Below are 19,268 nucleotides of genomic sequence, written 5' to 3'. Positions count from 1 at the left end.
GAATATTACGTTAATAATTATTAATTATTACTCTTTTTCTTATAAGATTTTAATAAAAGTAATAAAATATATATATTAACTTTTAATAAATAAGCCTTTATAATTATATTAAGAAGAGGTGTTTAATTTTTATAATTAATTATAATTACTTTAATTAAATTAATAAGTAAAATATATATTAAAGCTTATACCGCCTATAATATATACCGGTGTAACTTGTACTTTACATCCCACATAACGGGACAATACATACAGTTGCAACAGCAGCACTAGTAGGATATTGGCCGTTCTGGTTAATCTAAAATAGCACCAGATTAGACCGGACCGGACAAACCGGACTTCACATCACAATTTCAATGTAATGGCTTCAAAAACAGCAGCCATGCGCTGCATCGTGCGCGCACAGCAACGCCCAAGGCATTCGCCATGTCGCCTAGTCCAGCAGCGCCAGCTCTGCAACACACCTCGCCTCCAGACAGACGGCGTGTTTCGAGCATTGACTGAGCAAAGGATGCAGGTTCCCTGGATTGAGGCATTTCGCAAGCAGCAGTCCGAAATGGCCAACAAGAGCCACAGCGAGCCTCGTGCGCCAGCTAAACCTGACCTGACGCCAAAGAAAATGTCAGACAGCTACCATAGCGTCGTAAGTGCCACGAGACGTTGACCGGTACGGGAAAGACACAATGAGTACTACCAATGTCTGGGCTCTAATGTACTGTTTCACCTTCAGATCCTTCCTCTCGCCCAAGAGCCATCTCTGCTCGACACCTACCTCAACGCCACCGGCCACATTCGTCTAGGGACCATCTTCATGGACTTGGACGCCTTGTCCGGCGTCATTGCCTACAAGCACACTGGCGAAGGCGTCAACACTGTCACAGCCGCCTTTGACCGCATCACCATCAACCGCCCTCTCACAGACATCTGCGACCTCGAGCTGAGCGGCCAGGTCTCGTACGCTGCCGGAGGCTCGAGCATGGAAATAAGTCTCCAAGTCGCCAAGGCGCCCAAGGACGGGCAAGAGGTCAAGCAGGAAGACGTCATGATCACATGCCAGTGCACCATGGTGGCCACAGACCCTGCCACCAAGAGGCCCGTCAAGATCGCACCAGTCCGCACGGATACCGAAGAGGAGAAGCGCATCTTTGCGCGGGGCGAAAGGAACAGCAAGATGCGCAAGAAACTCTCGCAGCAATCTCTGTTGAAGACGGCGCCCAACGACGAGGAGAGCGACCTCATCCACGCCATGTGGCAGCGGCAGCTCCGGTACCATGATCCCAACGATTCGCTGCGCAAGCCCGACAACGTCTTCTTCATGGACACAACAAGGCTCAACACGGCAGCCATCATGCAGCCCCAGTATAGAAACCGCCACCACTTCATGATCTTTGGCGGGTTCCTGCTCAAGCAGACGTTTGAGCTGGCCTTTTGCTGCGCCGCCAGTTTTACCCACACGAGACCCAAGTTTGTGTCGCTTGATCCGTCGACGTTTCAGAATCCCGTGCCAGTCGGCAGTGTTCTTTATCTCACAGCGACAGTGGTGTATACGGATCCGCCACTGGTCGACCATGGCGCCGACGACGCAGAGTCCAACGAGACGCCGCGTCAGACGCGTGTCCAGGTCCGCGTAGACAGCAAGGTGAGAGACGTCGAGCATGGAGAGACAAAACCCACCGGGCAGTTCAATTATACTTTTCTCGTTGATAAAGATGTCAAGGTTATGCCGAGGACGTATTCCGAGTTTATGATGTACGTGGATGCGCGGAGGCGGGCCTCAAGGGTGCAGCAGGCCATTGCGAGCGGTGCATCGGAACCTGGCAAGGGCGAAGGCATCATGGAGTAACGACTTGCAGCACCAGGCTATTAAATAGGTTTGGCAGTACGCAGGACATTATCAAGAGCAAACATGACTGTGTCACGTCACGTCACGTCTCTGGGCACCCTGCTGGCAGCCGTGCGCTTTATAGAGGGAGTTGCGCGCATCCAAAAAACTCATTCTTGGGAATCTAAATCCGATTCACCGATTGCAACACATGCATTAAACCTGCGATCAACTCCAGAAGGTCATGTCTCGTGTGTAGCCTTGGCCAATCTTCGACTGGTATTTCCCAAGTAGCTAAAATACTAGCTTATGCTCGTCTTCTCGGTCCAAAAACGTAGTGCGATCAAGTCTCTCATTCTTGTCTGTGATGGGTGCTGGTGTGCTGATTGTAGATTCTTGTTCCACCATTTCAAGAAGTCGTCGTCGTCGATGTTGCCTCAGGTAGAGCAAGTGACTCCATCCATTTGTATTCACCCTGTAGCGTCTCAGTCAACTTTCGGGCGACTCAACCCCCTCCGTCTTCCGGTTTTCGCGTATATAGTGCCACTTATACCGAGGGTGGCGCAAATTCCAAGTACAGTCGGTCTTTTCGGGACGTGGCTCTGTGCGAATTGCCCCAAAGCAGGCCTCGTCTTGCACAAATGCTGCAACGCAGGCGGGCGTTTCGTTAGTAAAGCGACAGTACTTGTCTAATTTCACCTATAATGCCGTATTCGACTCGTCATTATTTCCCTCTTTTCTTGACTTGACTTATGTCAACACAAAATCTGTAATTTGTCGGCCCCAAAGCAACACACAAACCACCAAGTCCCAACACCACAATTATAACTCAAGTCCTCGTAGTAATAAAGGCTTTAAATAAGTGGTAAGCTGATACTAAAACGTTGATTAAATGCTTTTGAATATCCTACAACTGTTACACTTGTATTATAAGTGGAAGTCGCCTCAACGCTGTGTAAGTAACAAGGTAACGTGAACGATTTAGCCGTGCGGCGTAGACTCGTACAAAGTCGAGAATAAGACATATATAAAAGACACGATACAATTACTCTTAAAGATGGAACTTGTTGAATTGACGAGGCAGGCGTAAGGCCATCTTCTTACTCCAAAAGTACAGGTTCACCGCAAATGTGCCTCCAATTATAGAGGTCATGGCATTAATTTTTGGAGGATGGGATGCCGCTTTTGGAGGACAATTTACGAAGCGCCGAGGCTGACTTCGGTCGGCCCCACCCGACCATGTCAGCGCCACCCGGTCGGGGACCCACAGCACGGCGCTTTTAACGCATGGGATCCCTAACCTTCTTATAACCTAAAAGAGCGCCGACTAGTAACGTGCCACCCCACAACATCGTTAGCCCCCCATTTTCGTCACATCCACAACGACGCGATTGATGTAAGAGCCCTTTTTTTAACATTTAATAACTTTATTAAATTAAGCTCTTTTAACTCTAAATTTACATTATAGCCCCTATTAATATCGCTTATAAGAATAGAATTAAAGCCGCTATTAAAGACGTTAATTCCGGCCTTTTAAAGGTTTAAGTAGCTTAAGATTATAGCCTTTCTTAAATAACCCTTTATAATTAACTTTACGGTTATTAACTAATTTAAGAGGTTAAAGTAGGCTCTTAATAATTATTATAAAGATAAGAGAAAGACCTAGTAAATTAAATTCTATATAAGAAAGAAGCTAGTAGATTACCTAGCTACCGTAACGTTTAAGCTATTATATAGGTTATTATAGCTTAAGGTAATAATAGTAACCTAATTAAAAAGTATTAGGTTAACCGCTTTCTTTAACGTAACCAAAGGTTAAAATAAAGGTATTATAAGGTATTAAATTTAAAAGAACTCTTAACGTAATAGAAGATTAAATATAAGCTTTTTATAACCTTCTTAATTATTTAATTAAGGTTTAATTAATTAGGTTAACTTAAATTTATAACTTTAATGAAACTAGTATTATAAAAGGGGATTTTAAGGCTAGTAAGGTTATTAAAAGTAGCCTTATTAGATATTTAATAAGAATAATAGAGTCTTCTTATAAGTAGGCTTTAATTCTTAAATATATAAGCGTTATAGGTTATTATATTAAGCTTATAATTATCTTAAAAGGCTTAAAGCTTTAAGGGTAATAGTTTCTTAACTATTTTCTATATTAAGCTTTTACCTATAATAATTCTAGTTAAACTAATACTTAAATTACGATAAAATAGTTTAAAGAGGTCTTTTTACTAGAAATAACGCTTAAAAACCTCTTCTTATAGTATATTCTCGTTTTAAATAGCGTTAGGTTATACATTTTAATTAAATTAATGTATATAGCTTATATTAATCGTATATAGCTTCTTTTCCTTTTAGTAAAAACATTATATATTACCTAGCTATTAAACGTAAGCGTTTTTAGGCCCTTAAAAACCTATTATTATTAATAGTAAGCTAGTATTATTAATTTTAATATCTTATTACTACGATAAAAACAGCGATTTATTTAAGCTTATAAGAAAGCTTTTAGAAAGGCCTTTATAATAATAAATATTTAAGCTGAATTTTAAGCTACTAGTATTTTTTCTATTAATATTAAAAGAGCTCTTTAATCTATTATTAAAGATAATAGCGAAAATAAGCCTATAACACTAAAAAAGCAAAAAATTAATAAATAATAGGTTTAATAAATACCTTATAATAGTAAAGAGATTTAAGCTTAAGTAAATATATTATACTATAACCTTAATAGTATTAATCGCGAATATTAAACCTTAGCCTTAAAGGCTAATTATAGCCTTAATTAAAAGAATAGCCTTATTATAATCTTATCCGCTAAAAATAAATATCTTAAAGCTAAATTTAACGCTTTAAAGCCTATTAGCTAAAAGGCTATTAAAAAAGACCTTAATTAAGCCTTTACTATTATCCCTAATATCGTAAAAGCTAAAGCTAAAGCTAACTATATAATAGCTCTTTATAAAGAACGTTACAGCTATATAATTAAAGAAGATGCCCTTAAAATTACAGGCATAAATTAGTCTAATATAGAATTTACGTTCCAGTTGTAGATAGCTAATATATGCCCTTTTCGTTGAAAAATGCCTTAATTTCGATGTGTTATAATAGAGCCCTGGATATGACGAAAATGGGGGGCTAACGATGTTGTGGGGTGGCACGTTATTAGCGGATCTTATATGTGCTAATACAGGTAACTTGAACGAAGAAACGAAACTGAAACATCGCATTTATACTACAAATGCAATGATACTTCTTGGGAGAGAGCGTGAAATCCGGCGTGTGAAGTTTAAGGTGGATGTAAGATTATAAGAGGGACTGGAAGTCAGGTAGCCAAAGTAGGGGTAGCTGTATTGTAATAACTAAAGCTTATCCTATTTTTTAGTTGTGCGAGATGCAGGGGATATGGTCCCAAAGCCCCCGTTCCACGTGACGTTGTCAATCGCGTTGCAGGTGGGCGGGGTTCCCCAACCACCTTACAGTGGAGGCATAGACCGATGAGTTTCCTTGAAGCTGCGATATAGATTAATGCTTTATCTGCTTCTGGGACGAGTGTGCGCCCATGAGCTAGAGGCTTAAGAAGTTTTACTCTCCTTATCAGAGCATTGGAAGTAGTGTAGTTTTGTAGTTTTATAGTTTTTATAGTTTCAAATATAAAAAATTATATTAAATCTAATAAAATACTTATAGAATTATAAGTTTTACGGATAACTAGTATAAATTCTATATTATAAGCTTATATTAAAAAAAGTGGGTCCTTATATGATATTATAAGCTTAAAACTTAAAAAACTAGATTTTATAGTTTTTATAGTCTAGTATAGTATAGTGTGTTTTTAGAAAATTACATAATCTAGTTTTTAAGCTTATAAGAAGCTAAAAGGACCCACTTTTTTATGTGAGCTGATTGGTTATAATATTAGCTAATTTATGTATTTATTATTATAATTCAAGTATTTTATTAGATTTATTATTAATTATTTAAGCTTTTTTGAAAATTGAAAATGTAGTTTTCTTGTCAATGCTCTGACCACGGGTAACCTAATATAAAGATAGGTACCCTATAGATACCTATAACGTATAATAATATAATATAATAATGTAAATTAAATAAATAAATTAATTATAATAATTAACGTTAACCCTTTAATATTTAATTATATTTATAATAAGTCTTAAGTTTTTAAAGCATAAAGTAAGTTATATAAGTCTTATTTAGGTACCTAAAAATACCTAATATTTCTAATAGATAGTTATAGGTACCCCATTTTCTCCCATAAATCTATTTAGGTCTTTTTTTCCTACCCATACCTACCTAAAGGCTAAAGCCCACGGGTAAGCAACCCACACGGGTACCCGTGGACCTTTTACACCCTAGTCGCGCCCCTCTAACCCTGCGTAAATTGATGTAAATAAACCAATCCATATGTATGAATCAGCTAAAAATGAAAGGCAATATATTATTTACAGCTATTTAATGCATACGATTAGACGATTAGCAGTCATCTCGGTACAAAGTCAGGAGACTGGTGGAATCAATGGCGTCAGTTGTATCGAGAGGTAGCAAATTGAGAATCTGGAGATCTTATTAGTTGAAATCCCTGTCACGCTAAAATGTAACAGTCAAAGGGATAAGATCACCCTGGCGTCTTAGCTCTGTTACAAACTGGTGCCGTATGGAGTGAAATATTCAGGTGTAAGACTAACCAGTTTTCAGCGGCGACTTGAGATCCAGAGGTTATTTCATATACATGGCATTTATCTTAAGGTCAATTGCGGGATAAACGGAAGGCAACATGTCAATTCGTAGCAGCTAAGAGTACACTAGGGTAGAACTACAGTAAATTGTTCTCCACATGACGTCTGAGATCCTGCACAATTGAGACATCCCAAGGCCTCCCCAACTCAGCCTCCCTTTCAGTCTTAGCAGAGATATACATGCAAGTATTCAACAGATTAGCTGGAATGCTTCTGAGGACCGCCGAAGAAAGTTCCTTAGGCGGAAATTCTGCAAATAAGCTCCTCTTACTATACGAATATTAGCTCAATTCGCCGGTCGTTTAAACCGAAAAAATACCTACATAGATGTCTCGGCAAAGTCCGAGTATACCGCAAGCAAGAGGCTAGAAGGTTCTGCATAAGCTCTCTAACGTCTTCCTATTAACCTTTTCCGCAATAGCTCTTGCCTAGGCGATTTTGCTCTAGGGTCTGAGCCAAGGGCATCCAGGTACATATCGTAGGCGATGGTTGTGTACCTGCCCCTGCGCCAATCAAGAGCGTTTGGCCATGTGTCCCGCTCACTCCTAATTCTGAACTCCAAAGCGTCTAGAAAATTGGCTAGCTGGAAGTAACCAAACCTGGCTGGTAGGGTCACTCTAGGGTCGCCGTTGATGACACTCTCGAGTGCATTCACCGCTGCAATGACATACGTACGTCGCATAGGTTTATTGTTCGGAAGAGATGTTATTCGAAGAAGGGCAGTCCAGGAGTCTACAACTGTTTCCCAAGTGTCAAAAAAGTCTCTTTTCGCGTTAAATTTAATGAATCTTCCGCAAATATCCTCATAACGTGATACTTTATCTGCCGTTCTCTCGGTCCAATCATTGGTGAATGTGGGAGTAGACATTGGGTAGAGCTGGCTAGGAGCGATTTGAGAAAAGACATTTTCCTGTCTCCCGGGACTGATATTGTGGCGATGTGGCATGTTGGTAGCATTAATTTGGATTGACATGATGTTATTTTCAGGACTTTACGTTCAGTTATCTGTGCTGTAATCGTAGGAGTTCCATGGTCTTTTGTATTTGGACCCTTCTCTTCATTTTTGGCTGCCCATTTGGCTGCGTAATTTGGCTGTCCATTTGGCTGCGTATTTTAGCTGCCCATTTGACTGCGTATTTTTGGTGCAGCGCATTTGGCTGCGTTCCATTTGCGGCTATGGCACACTGGCCGTGATCAAGCATGTTGCTATGAAACAACATAATCGAGATTAGTGAACCAACACAACCTACGCTGATGCGGCCATTCCTGCAAGCCGCATCACATTACAGCTGGAAGGTAAGAAGGGAAGGAAGGATACAAGGCTGGTGGGCTACGATCCTACGCTTGTGCAGACAGTGCCCGCATGCAAGGCCTAGTCAACGGCTTGGTGCACAGGCGCCGAGTGAACATGCAATGCGCAGTCCACCAGCCATGTCGTCGCGATTTCACTCAAGGAAGACGCTCTCCTTGAATACTTAAATGGGAGTCGACTCCAGGGAGGGAACGTTCAGATGCACTCACTTTCAATTAAACCTTCGTCTTCAGTTTGGCAGCTTGAACCTTCAATCTTAAGGTAACAAGTGCAAGCATCCATTTTCTGTTGTTTATCATAACTAACTGTTTTCTGTGCAGAACAAAGCACCTATAATGGCTCAGTGCAAGTCGTGTGGTGGGACTGGCAAGGAGAGGTGCGGGGGTTGTGGGGGCAGTGGCTCCACCTCGAGCGAACCATATACTTGTTTCAACTGTGGTGCAACTGGCCAAACTACTTGCTCAGCCTGTAGCGGATCAGGTGCGAAATGATAAGGGTCTATAAACAGAAGTAGATCAACCATAGCCATGACACTCTTTTTTTCCACTTCCGTGGTTTTTTTTTAATGAGGGCTGGCACGGTTGCTTCTACAGGGTTTGACAAATTCGATGTTATAGTTGCAATATGAGCTGTAAATAATTACTTTTCCCACTCTTCTTCGTTCCCGGAAGTTATTTTTGCCGAGCCGAGCTTGTTGGTGACCTTGCACCCGCAAAAATATCCATTCCTGCACTGGCAAGTCCAGAAATCGTATGATCATGGTGCTGAGTACTCAAGAGCCTACTCATCCGCCGCATCTTGCGGTCAACGAGGCAAAGAAGCCTCGGGTACAGCCCTTGGTACACCTGCTCGCCGGCGCGTAAGGTCTTTCAGAGCTCTGACTTGATGACAGTAGACTGACATATTCTCAGGACTGGTGGCATGGTAACGGCCACTATCACTTCTCCTCTCGACGTATTAAGAACTCGACTTCAGTCAGACCTATATGCCTCTCCGCCGCATGACTCAAAGTCTGGGCTTCGTTCATTTAAAAGCCCCTTTCGTCATGTTTATGACACATTCCGTACTATTGGCACAATAAGGGGACGCGAGGGGTGGCATGGCTTGTTCCGCGGTCTTGGACCTAGCCTAGCCGGCGTTGTCCCTGCAACCGCCGTGAAATTCTACGTTTACGGCAATTGCAAACAGCTTTGCGTTCGGTATTTAGGCTTTAGGTCTGACGAGCCCACTGTGCATGCTTTAGGAGCTGTCGCCGCAGGCCTAGCAACTGCAACGGTAACGAATCCAATTTGGCTCGTGAAGACCAGGCTACAACTCGATATAGCTCAATCACACGGTAGTGCTTTAATGCGTCAATATTGTGGTAGCTTGGATTGCATACGGCAAGTCGTACGGTCTGAGGGCATAAAGGGGCTCTACCGAGGGCTGACAGCCAGCTACTTGGGTACGGCTGAAACAGTTATTCATCTTGTGCTGTATGAGCGACTTAAAGCGGTCTTTCATAAATCGCTGGCCAGATTCACAATCACAGATACCCCGGCCCTCAGCGAATTCGCCAGCTGGACCAGTACAAGTGGCGCCGCCGGTTGTGCTAAAATAGCGGCTGTTTTAATGACATATCCTCACGAAGTATTGCAGCTCATGCCTGCCACTTGATGCAAGCTAATTTTCGATAGGTGGTCAGAACGCGGTTGCGCCAAGCACCGGTAGAGAAGGGACAGCAAGGATATTCTGGGCTCCTGCAGTGCTTTCGAATAATATGGCAACTGGAGGGCTGGCGAGGATTTTATGGAGGGTTGACGCCACATCTAGTACGCTCTGTTCCGTCGGCAGTGATCACACTCGGAATGTATGAGTTTGTCTTGAGACTGGCCAAGACACCTGCAACCGAACCTTTCAAGCGATTTACTCCATAACACTGCTCTCATATGTACACACAACTTCTCCAGCCTATTGTTAGCAAGCGGGACTATGAGTGACAGCAAAAGCAGGCCAAGAGAAGTCCCCCGACTGGAGGAGTACAGCGAAGGATTACCTCGTCCCCGTCAACCAATTTAATATCGTGCGTTGGAGATAGCGAAATGACGAAAGATCAGACAACATAAAATGTAAAGGTTAGCAGTCATCCAACGTTGTCACTGGCAACGTGGCACCATATGGTGTTCGCGAAGTTGTTGCTAGTAGCACGGCAACTACGTTGGTGGTAACCTCAGGTGCTACAGCCCAGATGCTCCAACTTCCAAAGTGATCGCCCGTGCCCACATACCCCCGCGCCGCTTATCTACTGGCGAAGGAGACCATAACTTCATATCACTGTCGCGTTCTCTGTCGCCGGACAGCACTCCTCATGAGAACCAAGAAAGTCTTCAAGCTAAAGGAGATTTAGAATGTGGAGACATACATTTGCCATTTGCCATCTAGTCCTATTTACCCTTCGTATCCACGCAGCCGAACTTCCTCTTCTCCCTCTCCCATGCGACGTGACCGAACTTTCTCATTACCAAGTCTTTCGCCTCCTTGATTGCCTGTTCCCCACGTAATTAGTCGCATAGTAAGAAGATAAGTGCCTAAAACACTTTAACTTTAATTGACCCATTTAACGCTTAACGCGCTTCTCTTAGTTGCTTGTATTTATACTCTTAAATACTACTAGATAACGCACGTTTCGTACGCGAGAAGCCACGGGAAGCACCCTTCTTCCACCGCTAGGTCTTGCGCTTTAAGGTTTAACGTTACTGCGAACGGGTAACGCTCATAAGGGGGCGTGGGATAGCTTAATAGCCGGGTTTTAGATGGTTAAAGCGTCAAGATTCGTCATCTATAAATCGGCTGTAAGTCAGGCGAGGCAGGTACTTAGGCGAGGGCTTTATCTTACTCTTAACTGGTGAGCCATGGCGTTCACGTGGTGCCTCCTGGCTATTGATAAGCTTGTCATACTTAGAAAAGAGAGCATGAAGGCGGTCGCTGTCCAAAGGCGTGGGTACAGGAGCCCTCTCGAGTACATCCTGCCCAGCCATTGGTTGTACAGTGGAGGTGGTCGCAATGCCCAAATCCTTGTCAGAATTTTCGAAACTAGATTTCAAGGGAGCATCGTCGGTGTCACCGAACATGTTCCATTCATCGTCGTTAATATCGTCGCAGCTGCTCACACTACTCGGCGAGGATGTGATCGTTATCGCGGAGTCCCAAGAGGAGCCAGGTGATAATGGTAGGTGATTTTGAGGCATGAGTGTCGGGTATGACTGTGCTAGTATAATTTCATGCATCATGAAGTCAAGAAGTCAAAAGTCGGAATCGCTGGGAGAAAAGAAGAGCGGCATGATGGAGAAGGTTTTTTTGTAGTTGACAGAACCCGACTCGTATAGCCTTTATATAGACAGAACCTAAGCCGTTACCTGCACCACCAAATGGTGATAGGGCCACGAAAGCTTCGCTAGAACTGTCTCTAAAGGCTTAATTGGCTCCACCCACCAAATGTTGTGAGCCTCCTAGTGATACGTCCAAGTTCATGACTGGTTCTATAAGGTCTCTCACATCATCCTAGATCTGCCTCCTGTTGCTTTTCCATTTCCCCTGCTTAAGCAATTCACACCTTGGAAGTTTACTGTCCCACTTCCTACTTCTCTGGCCCCTCTTTCGGCAGCATCAACTGGTCAGATGTAAGAACCAAGGTGGGCATACCGCTTGCCAACTCTGCGTGTCTTGGTTCCAGATTCCCACGACGATATTAACCGCTTGGGGGTAGCCATTGCTTCCCACATTCACAGAGTTCGCGTCCTTGTTGGGGTCGTTATTGTTGATGACCCATTCGCCAACACTGGTCAAGTTGTAGGATTCGCCAAGCTTGCAGGCTTGCCAATTTCCGGTGTAGATGACTTTGGCACCAGGATCTGCCATCTGTGTGGTCCAGTTGAGGCCGTACTCGGGAGTCCATGAAACTTCCATGTTTGGTGCGAGGCTCGTCGACTTGTAGACCACGTTGAACACGGGTTTACCCCCCGGTGCAGATACAGCTTTTGCGACCTGGAGGTTGTAATGGTTCTTGGAAAGGAATGCCAGATCATTTGCCCCCTCCTGAACAGTGAGTGTAGTGGTCATGGTGAGGATTGTTGTAATGGTAATAAGAGCGTAGGAACTCTGGTGGGAAACGAATATTTAGAATGGTAGCCCGTCTTGGGATACTTTTATATGCGTCTGAGCTACAATACAGCCGTAGAATGGGGGAGAGGATGCCTTTCAATCCCCCCCTCCTTTTTTCCCTTTGGTCCCAGAATTCCAACCATACATATGCCCAAACTGACAAGTCATCCTCACTATGTAGTTGTGAATGTAAGTAAGGCAGACAGACATCCAGGAGTCTATGAGGCATTTTATGCAATTGGCCTTGAAATATATCGTGTCATTGTGACAAAAGCACCATGCAAGACAATCACTACAAGCACATAGACGTAAATGTATCGAGGAAGACTCGTTCGACTCGGCTCACTGCTAGTCAAGGGTGAAGAGAGGACGCTTGCTTTGCAGCAGGTTCTGACCACAACCAGTCGCAAGTTGCCTTGCTGCACGTGTGCCGTCACAACGTCATGTCAATGCATTTAAGCTTGGGTTCTCGAGATGCCTGACGTCACGTCGCGCAGCCGACTGTCGATTAAAATGCGATGGACAATCCCATGGGCACGCCGTCTCTGACAAGGCGGCATATCTCCCACGGACAGTCGACGCTCTGGGTTTCCGGGCCCAATCAAGGCTTGCCCATCTGAAACAGCCAACGACAGACGAAACTAACTCTGCATAGTTGTGCCTCTTTGCAAGTCAGAAGACCCAGCTTGGTTCAAAAGAAATCCCAGGGTAGGATGCGCGACATGTCATGTTTTGGCAAATATGCCTCTGGCAACGGCAATCAGGCGACAACCCCATCTGCAACACCAACCACTTCTGGACTGGGCTGCAGTTGGCAGTTACCCGGTGTAGCTTATGGCTGCCAAGATTGTGACGTGACTTTATGTAGCCAGGGTCATTTCTGGCGTTGCAGAAGTACAGAATTGGGATTGAAGCCATGTGATTGGTAAGAAGGGGGCCATGTATCGTCGTCTACTGCCGTGATTAACCTTGGGGCATTCGTCAGTCGGCTTTCAACTGGCTATTCGCAGTTTGTACGTAGTACAGCTTAGAAATAAATATCAAGTCTCTGGTCCCCGGCAGGCAAGGTGACGGCGAGAAGATCAGCTTCTCCCTACCGAGGACATATGCCAAGACACTGCCCTCGAATACCTCTACTGGGCTCAGCATAGTCAGCTTTAGAATAGTCATGTTCAAAGCGTGAGAAATAGAATATATATTACGGAGTAGACAGTCCATCTTGGGTCACAGTACATTGCAAGCGGCAGAGCGCAAAGAGCAGCTCCAGCAAGTCACTGCAGTCTACTTGTATATAGGTCACACAAGCGACATGTCGTACACGAAACCACCCTGACGACGCTGTAATAGGAAAGCATTATCCGGGGTACAAAACCCGCGTCTTGATACTGCCGCGTAAGGATTTGACGACGCACAGATTCGTTGTATGAGGCTACCATGGAGATTGCAGCAGCCGGCCTAGATTAAAAGCGTACAGCCAATTTAACACGAACTACAACTCATCCTTGGCGCCGGCCGCCTTCTCCCTGGCGCCGTCCTCCAAGCCCCTCTTCACCATGGAGCTCAGAATCTCATAAACCACCTGCGCGGCCGCCAGCGCCGTCTCCTCCCCGCGCCCCTGATACGCAGGACTCACCTCGACGACATCGGCGCCCACGAGATTCAGGCCCTCGATGCCCCGCAGGATCCTGATAAACTCCCTCGTCGTCCAGCCGCCCGGCTCGGGGGTGCCCGTGCCGGGAGCAAACGCCGGGTCCAGCACGTCGATGTCGACAGACAGGTACACGGGGTCCTCGGTGCCCAGCACGGCCATGATGCCGTCGACGATGCCGCGCGTGCCCACCTCGTCAATCTCGTCGGCCGCGAAGCGCACCCAGTTCTGCGCCGTGTCGGCCTCGTGGTCCGCCCAGTCGGTGCCGCTGAGGCGCGTCCGCAGCCCCGCGTGGACAGACTGCCCTGCCGACGCGTTGGACAGCAGGCCCTCCTGGCTGGCCATCCAGAACATGGAGCCGTGAGTAAAGTGCGTCGAGCCCCATGCCGACGGGTAGGCGGCCGGGTCCCACGTGTCCAGGTGAGCTGTACAAGATTCCAGCTTAGTTCTCAACATCCATTTACGTCCCGCTGTAGGAAGAGAGAAGGACAACACTACCGTCAAAGTGAAGCACGCGAACGGGCTTTCCGTAAATCTCCTTGAGGGCCCTCAGCGCAGGCAGCGCGAGGCTGTGGTCGCCGCCGAGCGTGACAAGCTTGGGCTTGCCGGCGCTCAAGGAGCTCACGGGCCGCGCCCTGCCCAGGTTCCGAAACGCCTGCGTCATTTGCTCCGTCGCAATGGCATTGTCAAACGGCGTGACGGGGATGTCGCCGCAGTCAATGATCCTGGCCCAGTTCTGGTACGGGTTGATGTTGGCGCGCGGGTTGAAGGCGCGCAGCGACGTCTGGCGCGACGAGGCCTGCCGGATCGCCCTGGGACCAAACCGGGCGCCTTGGCCGTACGTGTGAGCAGACCGCGTGTTCAAGGGGGAAGGAGAGAATGACAAATTCACCTACCTGGTCTAAAGGAAACGGCCGTGTCAAAGGGCGCGCCGATAATGGCAATGTCGTACTTTTCCTGCGGGTTCGTCAGGCACTTGACGTAGTCGAGGTGGGCAAACGACCCGATGCCATTGAACGACCACTAGACGGGCAACGTTAGCAACCGCTTTTTTTCACCGTCTTTTTTCAAATTGTCCTAGCTTCTTGCCTCGTGGCCCCATTTCTCCTGCAGCTCTTCCAGTTCCTCCTTGGTCCATTCCTTGCCGTTGTCGTCGTCGTGGCCGCCGCAGGCGTGTGCGCAAGACCCGGCGAGGGCCAGGAGGGGAAGCCATGTCGCGGGCTTCATTTTGTTCCAGACGATTGCTCAGCTCGCTTATCTATGCTCGCAAGAAGAATATGAGTAGCTTCTTGCTTCATTTCCCCTTGGCCCCCTTATATATTGCAAGCCGCACCCCCCGGACTTTGGCCTTCCCCACATTCTCCACTCCCGGCGTCAACGGCGGGAAGACCGACGTCGTCCGAGATCGGCGGAGACGGGCCGGCAACCAACGACGTCCCGATAAGGCAGCCAGCCACATGCTATCTTGACCCTTGTTTTTTTCAATCTGTCCCGCCGATATTTCGCGATAACTGATATGGATTCTACCCCAGAGTTTCTCATGGCCCCGGTGTTGTTCCCCGCAAGCAGTTAAATAGCATGGTTCGCGCCTCTCGATTCTAGATGTAACCCAAGGATGGTGGTGACTGGCCCAAACCATCCCATCACTGCCCGACTCCTGATTCTACCCCATCTCCCGCCCTCTTCTCCAAACACACGTTTTGATATATAAAACAGGACAATCAACATACAGCTATGGACGACAAAGGGCAAAAACCACATATCACCATGGCAGAAAAACACCCAGACCCCGACGCGCAAGACGAAGCCGCCGCCCACGCAGGGGATCAACACCTCAAGAGGCGGTTCGGCCTCGTGTCCGTCATCGCATTCGGCTTCACCACCATGAACTCGTGGGTGGCATTCGCGTCGGGCGTCGCCGTGCCGCTCTCGTGCGGCGGCGGCCCGGGCCTCATCTACGGGCTCATCGCGGCGGCCGTCGTCATGGTCGTCATCAACACGGGCTTCGCGGAGCTGGCGTCGGCGTTCCCCTCAGCCGGCGGGCAGTACCACATCGTGTACAAGACGTTCCCGCCGTCGTCGCGCCGGCCCGCCGCCTTCTTCACGGGCTGGGTCTCGGTCATCTACATCACGGCGGCGGCGGCGTCGTGCAACTTCTTCGTCGCCTCGTCCGTGCTCGACCTCGTCGCCCTCTGGGACGCCGGCTACACCCCGCAGCCCTGGCACACGTACCTCGTCCACGTGCTGCTCTGCGTCGTCGCCTTCCTGGCCGCGTCGCGCTTCCCCTCGGCCGTGGGCAGGCTCGGCGTGGCGGTCCTCGCCCTCTCCGTCGCCGGCTTCGTCGCCTCCGTGGCCACCCTGCTCGCCGTCCGGCAGAGCAGGCCGCCGGCGGACGTCGTCTTCGGCGACTTGCGCAACGAGAGCGGCTGGCCGGACGGGTGGGCCGTGGTGGTCGGCATCACGGGCTGCCTGTGGGCGTACAGCGGCGTCGACGCCGCGACGCACGTGTCGGAGGAGGTGGACAACCCGAGCCGCAACGTGCCCGTGGCCATTGCCGTCACCATGGCGCTGGGCGTCGTGACGGTGCTCGCGTGGAACGTCGCGCTGCTGTTTTCCGTGACGGACCTGCGGGCGCTGATGGAGTCGACCGTGCCCATCCTCGAGGTGTACAACCAGGCGCTCGGGTCCAAGGCCGCCACGACCGTCTGGGCCGTCTACTACATGGCCATGTTCTACGACATCGTCATCAACCTCTTCGTCTTTGGCGGGCGCACCATCTGGTCGCTGGCGCGGGACGGCGGCGTGCCGTACTCGCGCGCGCTGGTCCGCCTCGACGCCGGCGCGAGTCCCGTCAGCGCCACGGCCGTCGTTCTCGTCCTCCAGGTCGCCCTCGGCGTGCTGTACGTCGCCTCCACCGCCGCCTACAGCAGCTTCATCAACCTGACGCTGTTTGCGCTCAACATCACCGTGGCGCTGCCCCAGGCCGCGCTGCTGTTCCGCGGCCGCCACATCCTCCCCGAGCGCGCCTTTTCCCTCGGCAGGGCTGGCTACGTCGTCAATGCGGCGGCCACGGCGTTTGTGGCCTTTTTTTCTGTCGCCTTTTGCTTCCCGGTTGCGTATCCCGTTTCTGCGAGCTCCATGAACTATTTGATTGTGGTCATGGCGGTTGGGCTCGTCGTCACGGCGGCCGCGTGGGCGTTGAAGCTGCACAAGACGTTTACCGGTCCGCGGGGAGATTTTGAAGAGGGCGAGGCTGATAATATCTAGATGTGTGTGTTTGGCACGCGGTCTTGATTTATGAAACAGCATGCTTTGATTAGATAGTATAGACTATAACATACGGTACATGTATTTATAGCAGGAGCATAATCGATTAATCTGCGCAAGATATTCACGCGTCTGCTGGGAAGCTTTAACAAGTGAGAATTGAAAAAGTATCTAATTTCAAAGTCTAGCCTAACAAGGCCATCGTGAGTGTCAGCACAAACACGACCCAATACACTGTAGAGGCAAAAGGCTACAGACTGGAACAGAACATTAATCTAGACGGACCCAGTTTCCTTTCTCGAAAGAGTTCCTGAGCTGTGGCTGCTTTATCTTGAGCAGCTCCGGCGCTTCAGTGAGCCTCAGTGAGCCTCAGTGAGCCACCCTGAGCAGCTCACTGAGCGAACCTGAGCGTACCGGAGCAGCTCCCAGAGTTCCTCCGAGTCTGTTGGAAAGAACAATATACCAGACACACTTCTGACACTCTAAAAAGATTACGTAGACTTTGTGAGAGACTTACGTGGCCTTCATGCATACGCCCTTTTCGACCCGCTTCGCCAAAGATAACGAAACAACAGCTATCCATTTATTTGCGTCGAAGCTTTCTTATTAAATGAAAGATATCACAATTGTTTCGGCCATGGCGATGGATTCCTAGAATTCGGCTGAAAACATCGTCTTGGCCTGCTGTATTCAGGTTGCAGAGCCCGATGGAAACTCGCGGAAGTCTCGGGCTTCATCTAATCTATTTTATTACGTCTACCTTATTAACTTTGCCTTGGAGGTTTGCAGCAAAGACACCTTGTGGCAGGTGATTATCGCGGCTAAGCCCTCCCTTGAAGAATCGAATACTCGCCCACTGCGAGGTCTCTGGGTCTAAGGTGAGATAATCTGTCTTGAGCAGAATCGGTGAGGACTCAAACATTTGTATCGCAAGCACGATCTATAACATTTTTTTGCTCGTGAGGTATTGCACATATTTGACACTGTTGACTGTTTTGTACAGCCGCATCCACTTCAAATCCTGTAGGTCAAAACATGCGGCAGGTTTTTTCAGAAATGAGGCTGTGCAATATAACCTCAGCATTCAGATGACGAACGGATAAGGCTTATTAATGAACCCCGAGAGATTTGGTCTGAAGCGATTTGTCCATCTCGTGGGATAAAACGATAAACGAGCTTGGGTCACTTGCTTAGAGTTGCAAGCACATAGATACAGCGTTATTGCAAAATGGCATTTCTACTGTGAATACATGTGTTGCTGCATGGTACTCTGTCTCTCGCGATTTTCCTTGTAAAAGCTTTCGCATGATCAAAGTCACTGGTCGTCATTCTCCACTCGTATGTTTGGGTCAAATGCGAGTTTGAGAATAAATGGCCATAAGTATGTACATTGAGGCTATCACCAGGAGGCTTAGGCTTTCTCCGATTGGCCAGTTAAAGAAACAGATGTGGCTTTAAAACTAGTCGCAAAGCCCAACGGTGTCGATTTTTCAATGGCAAAGTCATAAAGGGCAGGTTTTAGCGCACATTATTCTGTTCTTTTTTGGTTTGGGGAACTAAACATTTCAACGGACAACGAATGGCGCCCTCTGTTTCCATTCGTCTGGTGTAAATTTAGACATGCACCAAAGAATCGGACACATGTGAGGTCAATTACAATGGTCGGGTCATCCACACTCCCACCTCTGGGCGACACAGATGAGAAGTTCATGGGCGGGACGGCCCGCCTTGGTGATCACACCATGGGGGAGAAATGGGACATATTTCGTGGAGCCGTAACTACCCGGTTGAGGAGCGGTTTTCAGGGAGTTTGACTTGGGAAGCAAGTGTTCTGTCAGGCTGCTGCAGCCTTCTCAGACTTGCCTCTAAACGCTATTTCTGGAAATTCTTTACTTCCGGCTCACGGGGGGCTACAACCTAACTTACAGAAGAGCTTACTATCGGAAAAAGAAACATTGAACATATACGAGGCCCTAAAATAAGGTAGCCTACCCTGTACCTTGCGATCGAACACATCACCCCTATGACGGGCTCTCCGCCAGGACTACGCCTCGGGTGGCGGCGGATGCTCGCTGTAGACAAAGTCTTATTCACGATGCGACTTCGCTCGTAAATCTTTCTTGCCCGTCTTGACCGTCAGCCGATGCATAATAAAAAATAACTAAACAGAGACAGAAACGCAATCGAACAAACGAGAAGAGAAGAAGCAAGCAAGAACGCAAAAACAAACGCAAAGTGCTTCTCTCGGACAAAAGATGATCAAGTCCAGCCCGCCTGGAAAGGGCGTGTGAGCGCTGAATCTAGCTCGAGTAAATT

At 47.6% G+C, this 19,268-nt stretch overlaps 5 protein-coding genes across 6 annotated transcripts; 3 read left to right on the top strand and 2 right to left on the bottom strand.

The window, feature by feature from the left end:
- Positions 1 to 365: 365 nt before the first annotated feature.
- Positions 366 to 2,149, top strand: J3458_013214 (uncharacterized protein). The gene is made up of 2 exons (XM_007813390.2): positions 366 to 643; positions 731 to 2,149. The coding sequence occupies exons 1-2, from the start codon at positions 383 to 385 to the stop codon at positions 1,841 to 1,843; spliced, it is 1,374 nt and encodes a 457-aa protein (XP_007811581.2). The 5' UTR covers positions 366 to 382; the 3' UTR covers positions 1,844 to 2,149.
- Positions 2,150 to 8,459: 6,310 nt separating this feature from the next.
- On the top strand, positions 8,460 to 10,158 carry J3458_022483 (uncharacterized protein). Of its 2 annotated transcripts, XM_066123043.1 has the most exons (3): positions 8,460 to 8,756; positions 8,809 to 9,526; positions 9,574 to 10,158. In XM_066123043.1, the coding sequence occupies exons 1-3, from the start codon at positions 8,650 to 8,652 to the stop codon at positions 9,811 to 9,813; spliced, it is 1,065 nt and encodes a 354-aa protein (XP_065974595.1). In that variant the 5' UTR covers positions 8,460 to 8,649; the 3' UTR covers positions 9,814 to 10,158. The 2 variants fall into 2 exon arrangements, with proteins under 2 accessions (XP_065974595.1, XP_065974596.1); XM_066123044.1 differs by having other exon boundaries at positions 8,809 to 10,158.
- Positions 10,159 to 11,542: 1,384 nt separating this feature from the next.
- J3458_013213 (uncharacterized protein) lies at positions 11,543 to 11,995 on the bottom strand (the record flags this gene model as incomplete). Its single annotated transcript, XM_007813388.2, has 1 exon — positions 11,543 to 11,995. The coding sequence occupies one exon, from the start codon at positions 11,993 to 11,995 to the stop codon at positions 11,543 to 11,545; it is 453 nt and encodes a 150-aa protein (XP_007811579.2).
- Positions 11,996 to 13,348: 1,353 nt separating this feature from the next.
- On the bottom strand, positions 13,349 to 14,939 carry J3458_013212 (uncharacterized protein). The gene is made up of 4 exons (XM_066120309.1): positions 14,775 to 14,939; positions 14,582 to 14,708; positions 14,184 to 14,516; positions 13,349 to 14,110 (listed from the first exon to the last, which is right to left on the bottom strand). The coding sequence occupies exons 1-4, from the start codon at positions 14,910 to 14,912 to the stop codon at positions 13,527 to 13,529; spliced, it is 1,182 nt and encodes a 393-aa protein (XP_065974594.1). The 5' UTR covers positions 14,913 to 14,939; the 3' UTR covers positions 13,349 to 13,526.
- A 513-nt stretch (positions 14,940 to 15,452) lies between these two features.
- J3458_013211 (uncharacterized protein) lies at positions 15,453 to 16,952 on the top strand (the record flags this gene model as incomplete). Its single annotated transcript, XM_066120308.1, has 1 exon — positions 15,453 to 16,952. The coding sequence occupies one exon, from the start codon at positions 15,453 to 15,455 to the stop codon at positions 16,950 to 16,952; it is 1,500 nt and encodes a 499-aa protein (XP_065974593.1).
- Between the last annotated feature and the right edge of the window lie 2,316 nt (positions 16,953 to 19,268).

This window comes from Metarhizium acridum (genome assembly GCF_019434415.1).
Source record: "Metarhizium acridum strain ARSEF 324 chromosome Unknown scaffold_276, whole genome shotgun sequence".
NCBI classification, from domain to species: domain Eukaryota; kingdom Fungi; phylum Ascomycota; class Sordariomycetes; order Hypocreales; family Clavicipitaceae; genus Metarhizium; species Metarhizium acridum.
The sequence above is the reverse complement of the archived record's forward strand: the minus strand, read 5'-3'. Positions and strand labels throughout refer to the sequence as shown.

What these genes read in the sequence shown, in the direction of transcription:
- J3458_013214 (XM_007813390.2), top strand. Translation starts at nt 383, where the DNA reads ATGCGCTGCATCGTGCGCGCACAGCAACGCCCAAGGCATTCGCCATGT. An exon ending in CAGACAGCTACCATAGCGTC is followed by an intron (nt 644 to 730) that starts GTAAGTGCCACG and finishes TTTCACCTTCAG; the next exon opens with ATCCTTCCTCTCGCCCAAGA.
- J3458_022483 (XM_066123043.1), top strand. Translation starts at nt 8,650, where the DNA reads ATGATCATGGTGCTGAGTACTCAAGAGCCTACTCATCCGCCGCATCTT. An exon ending in GTACACCTGCTCGCCGGCGC is followed by an intron (nt 8,757 to 8,808) that starts GTAAGGTCTTTC and finishes ACATATTCTCAG; the next exon opens with GACTGGTGGCATGGTAACGG. An exon ending in TAATGACATATCCTCACGAA is followed by an intron (nt 9,527 to 9,573) that starts GTATTGCAGCTC and finishes AATTTTCGATAG; the next exon opens with GTGGTCAGAACGCGGTTGCG.
- J3458_013212 (XM_066120309.1), bottom strand. Translation starts at nt 14,912, where the DNA reads ATGAAGCCCGCGACATGGCTTCCCCTCCTGGCCCTCGCCGGGTCTTGC. An exon ending in AGGAGAAATGGGGCCACGAG is followed by an intron (nt 14,709 to 14,774) that starts GCAAGAAGCTAG and finishes TTGCCCGTCTAG; the next exon opens with TGGTCGTTCAATGGCATCGG. An exon ending in TCGCGTGCTTCACTTTGACG is followed by an intron (nt 14,111 to 14,183) that starts GTAGTGTTGTCC and finishes AATCTTGTACAG; the next exon opens with CTCACCTGGACACGTGGGAC.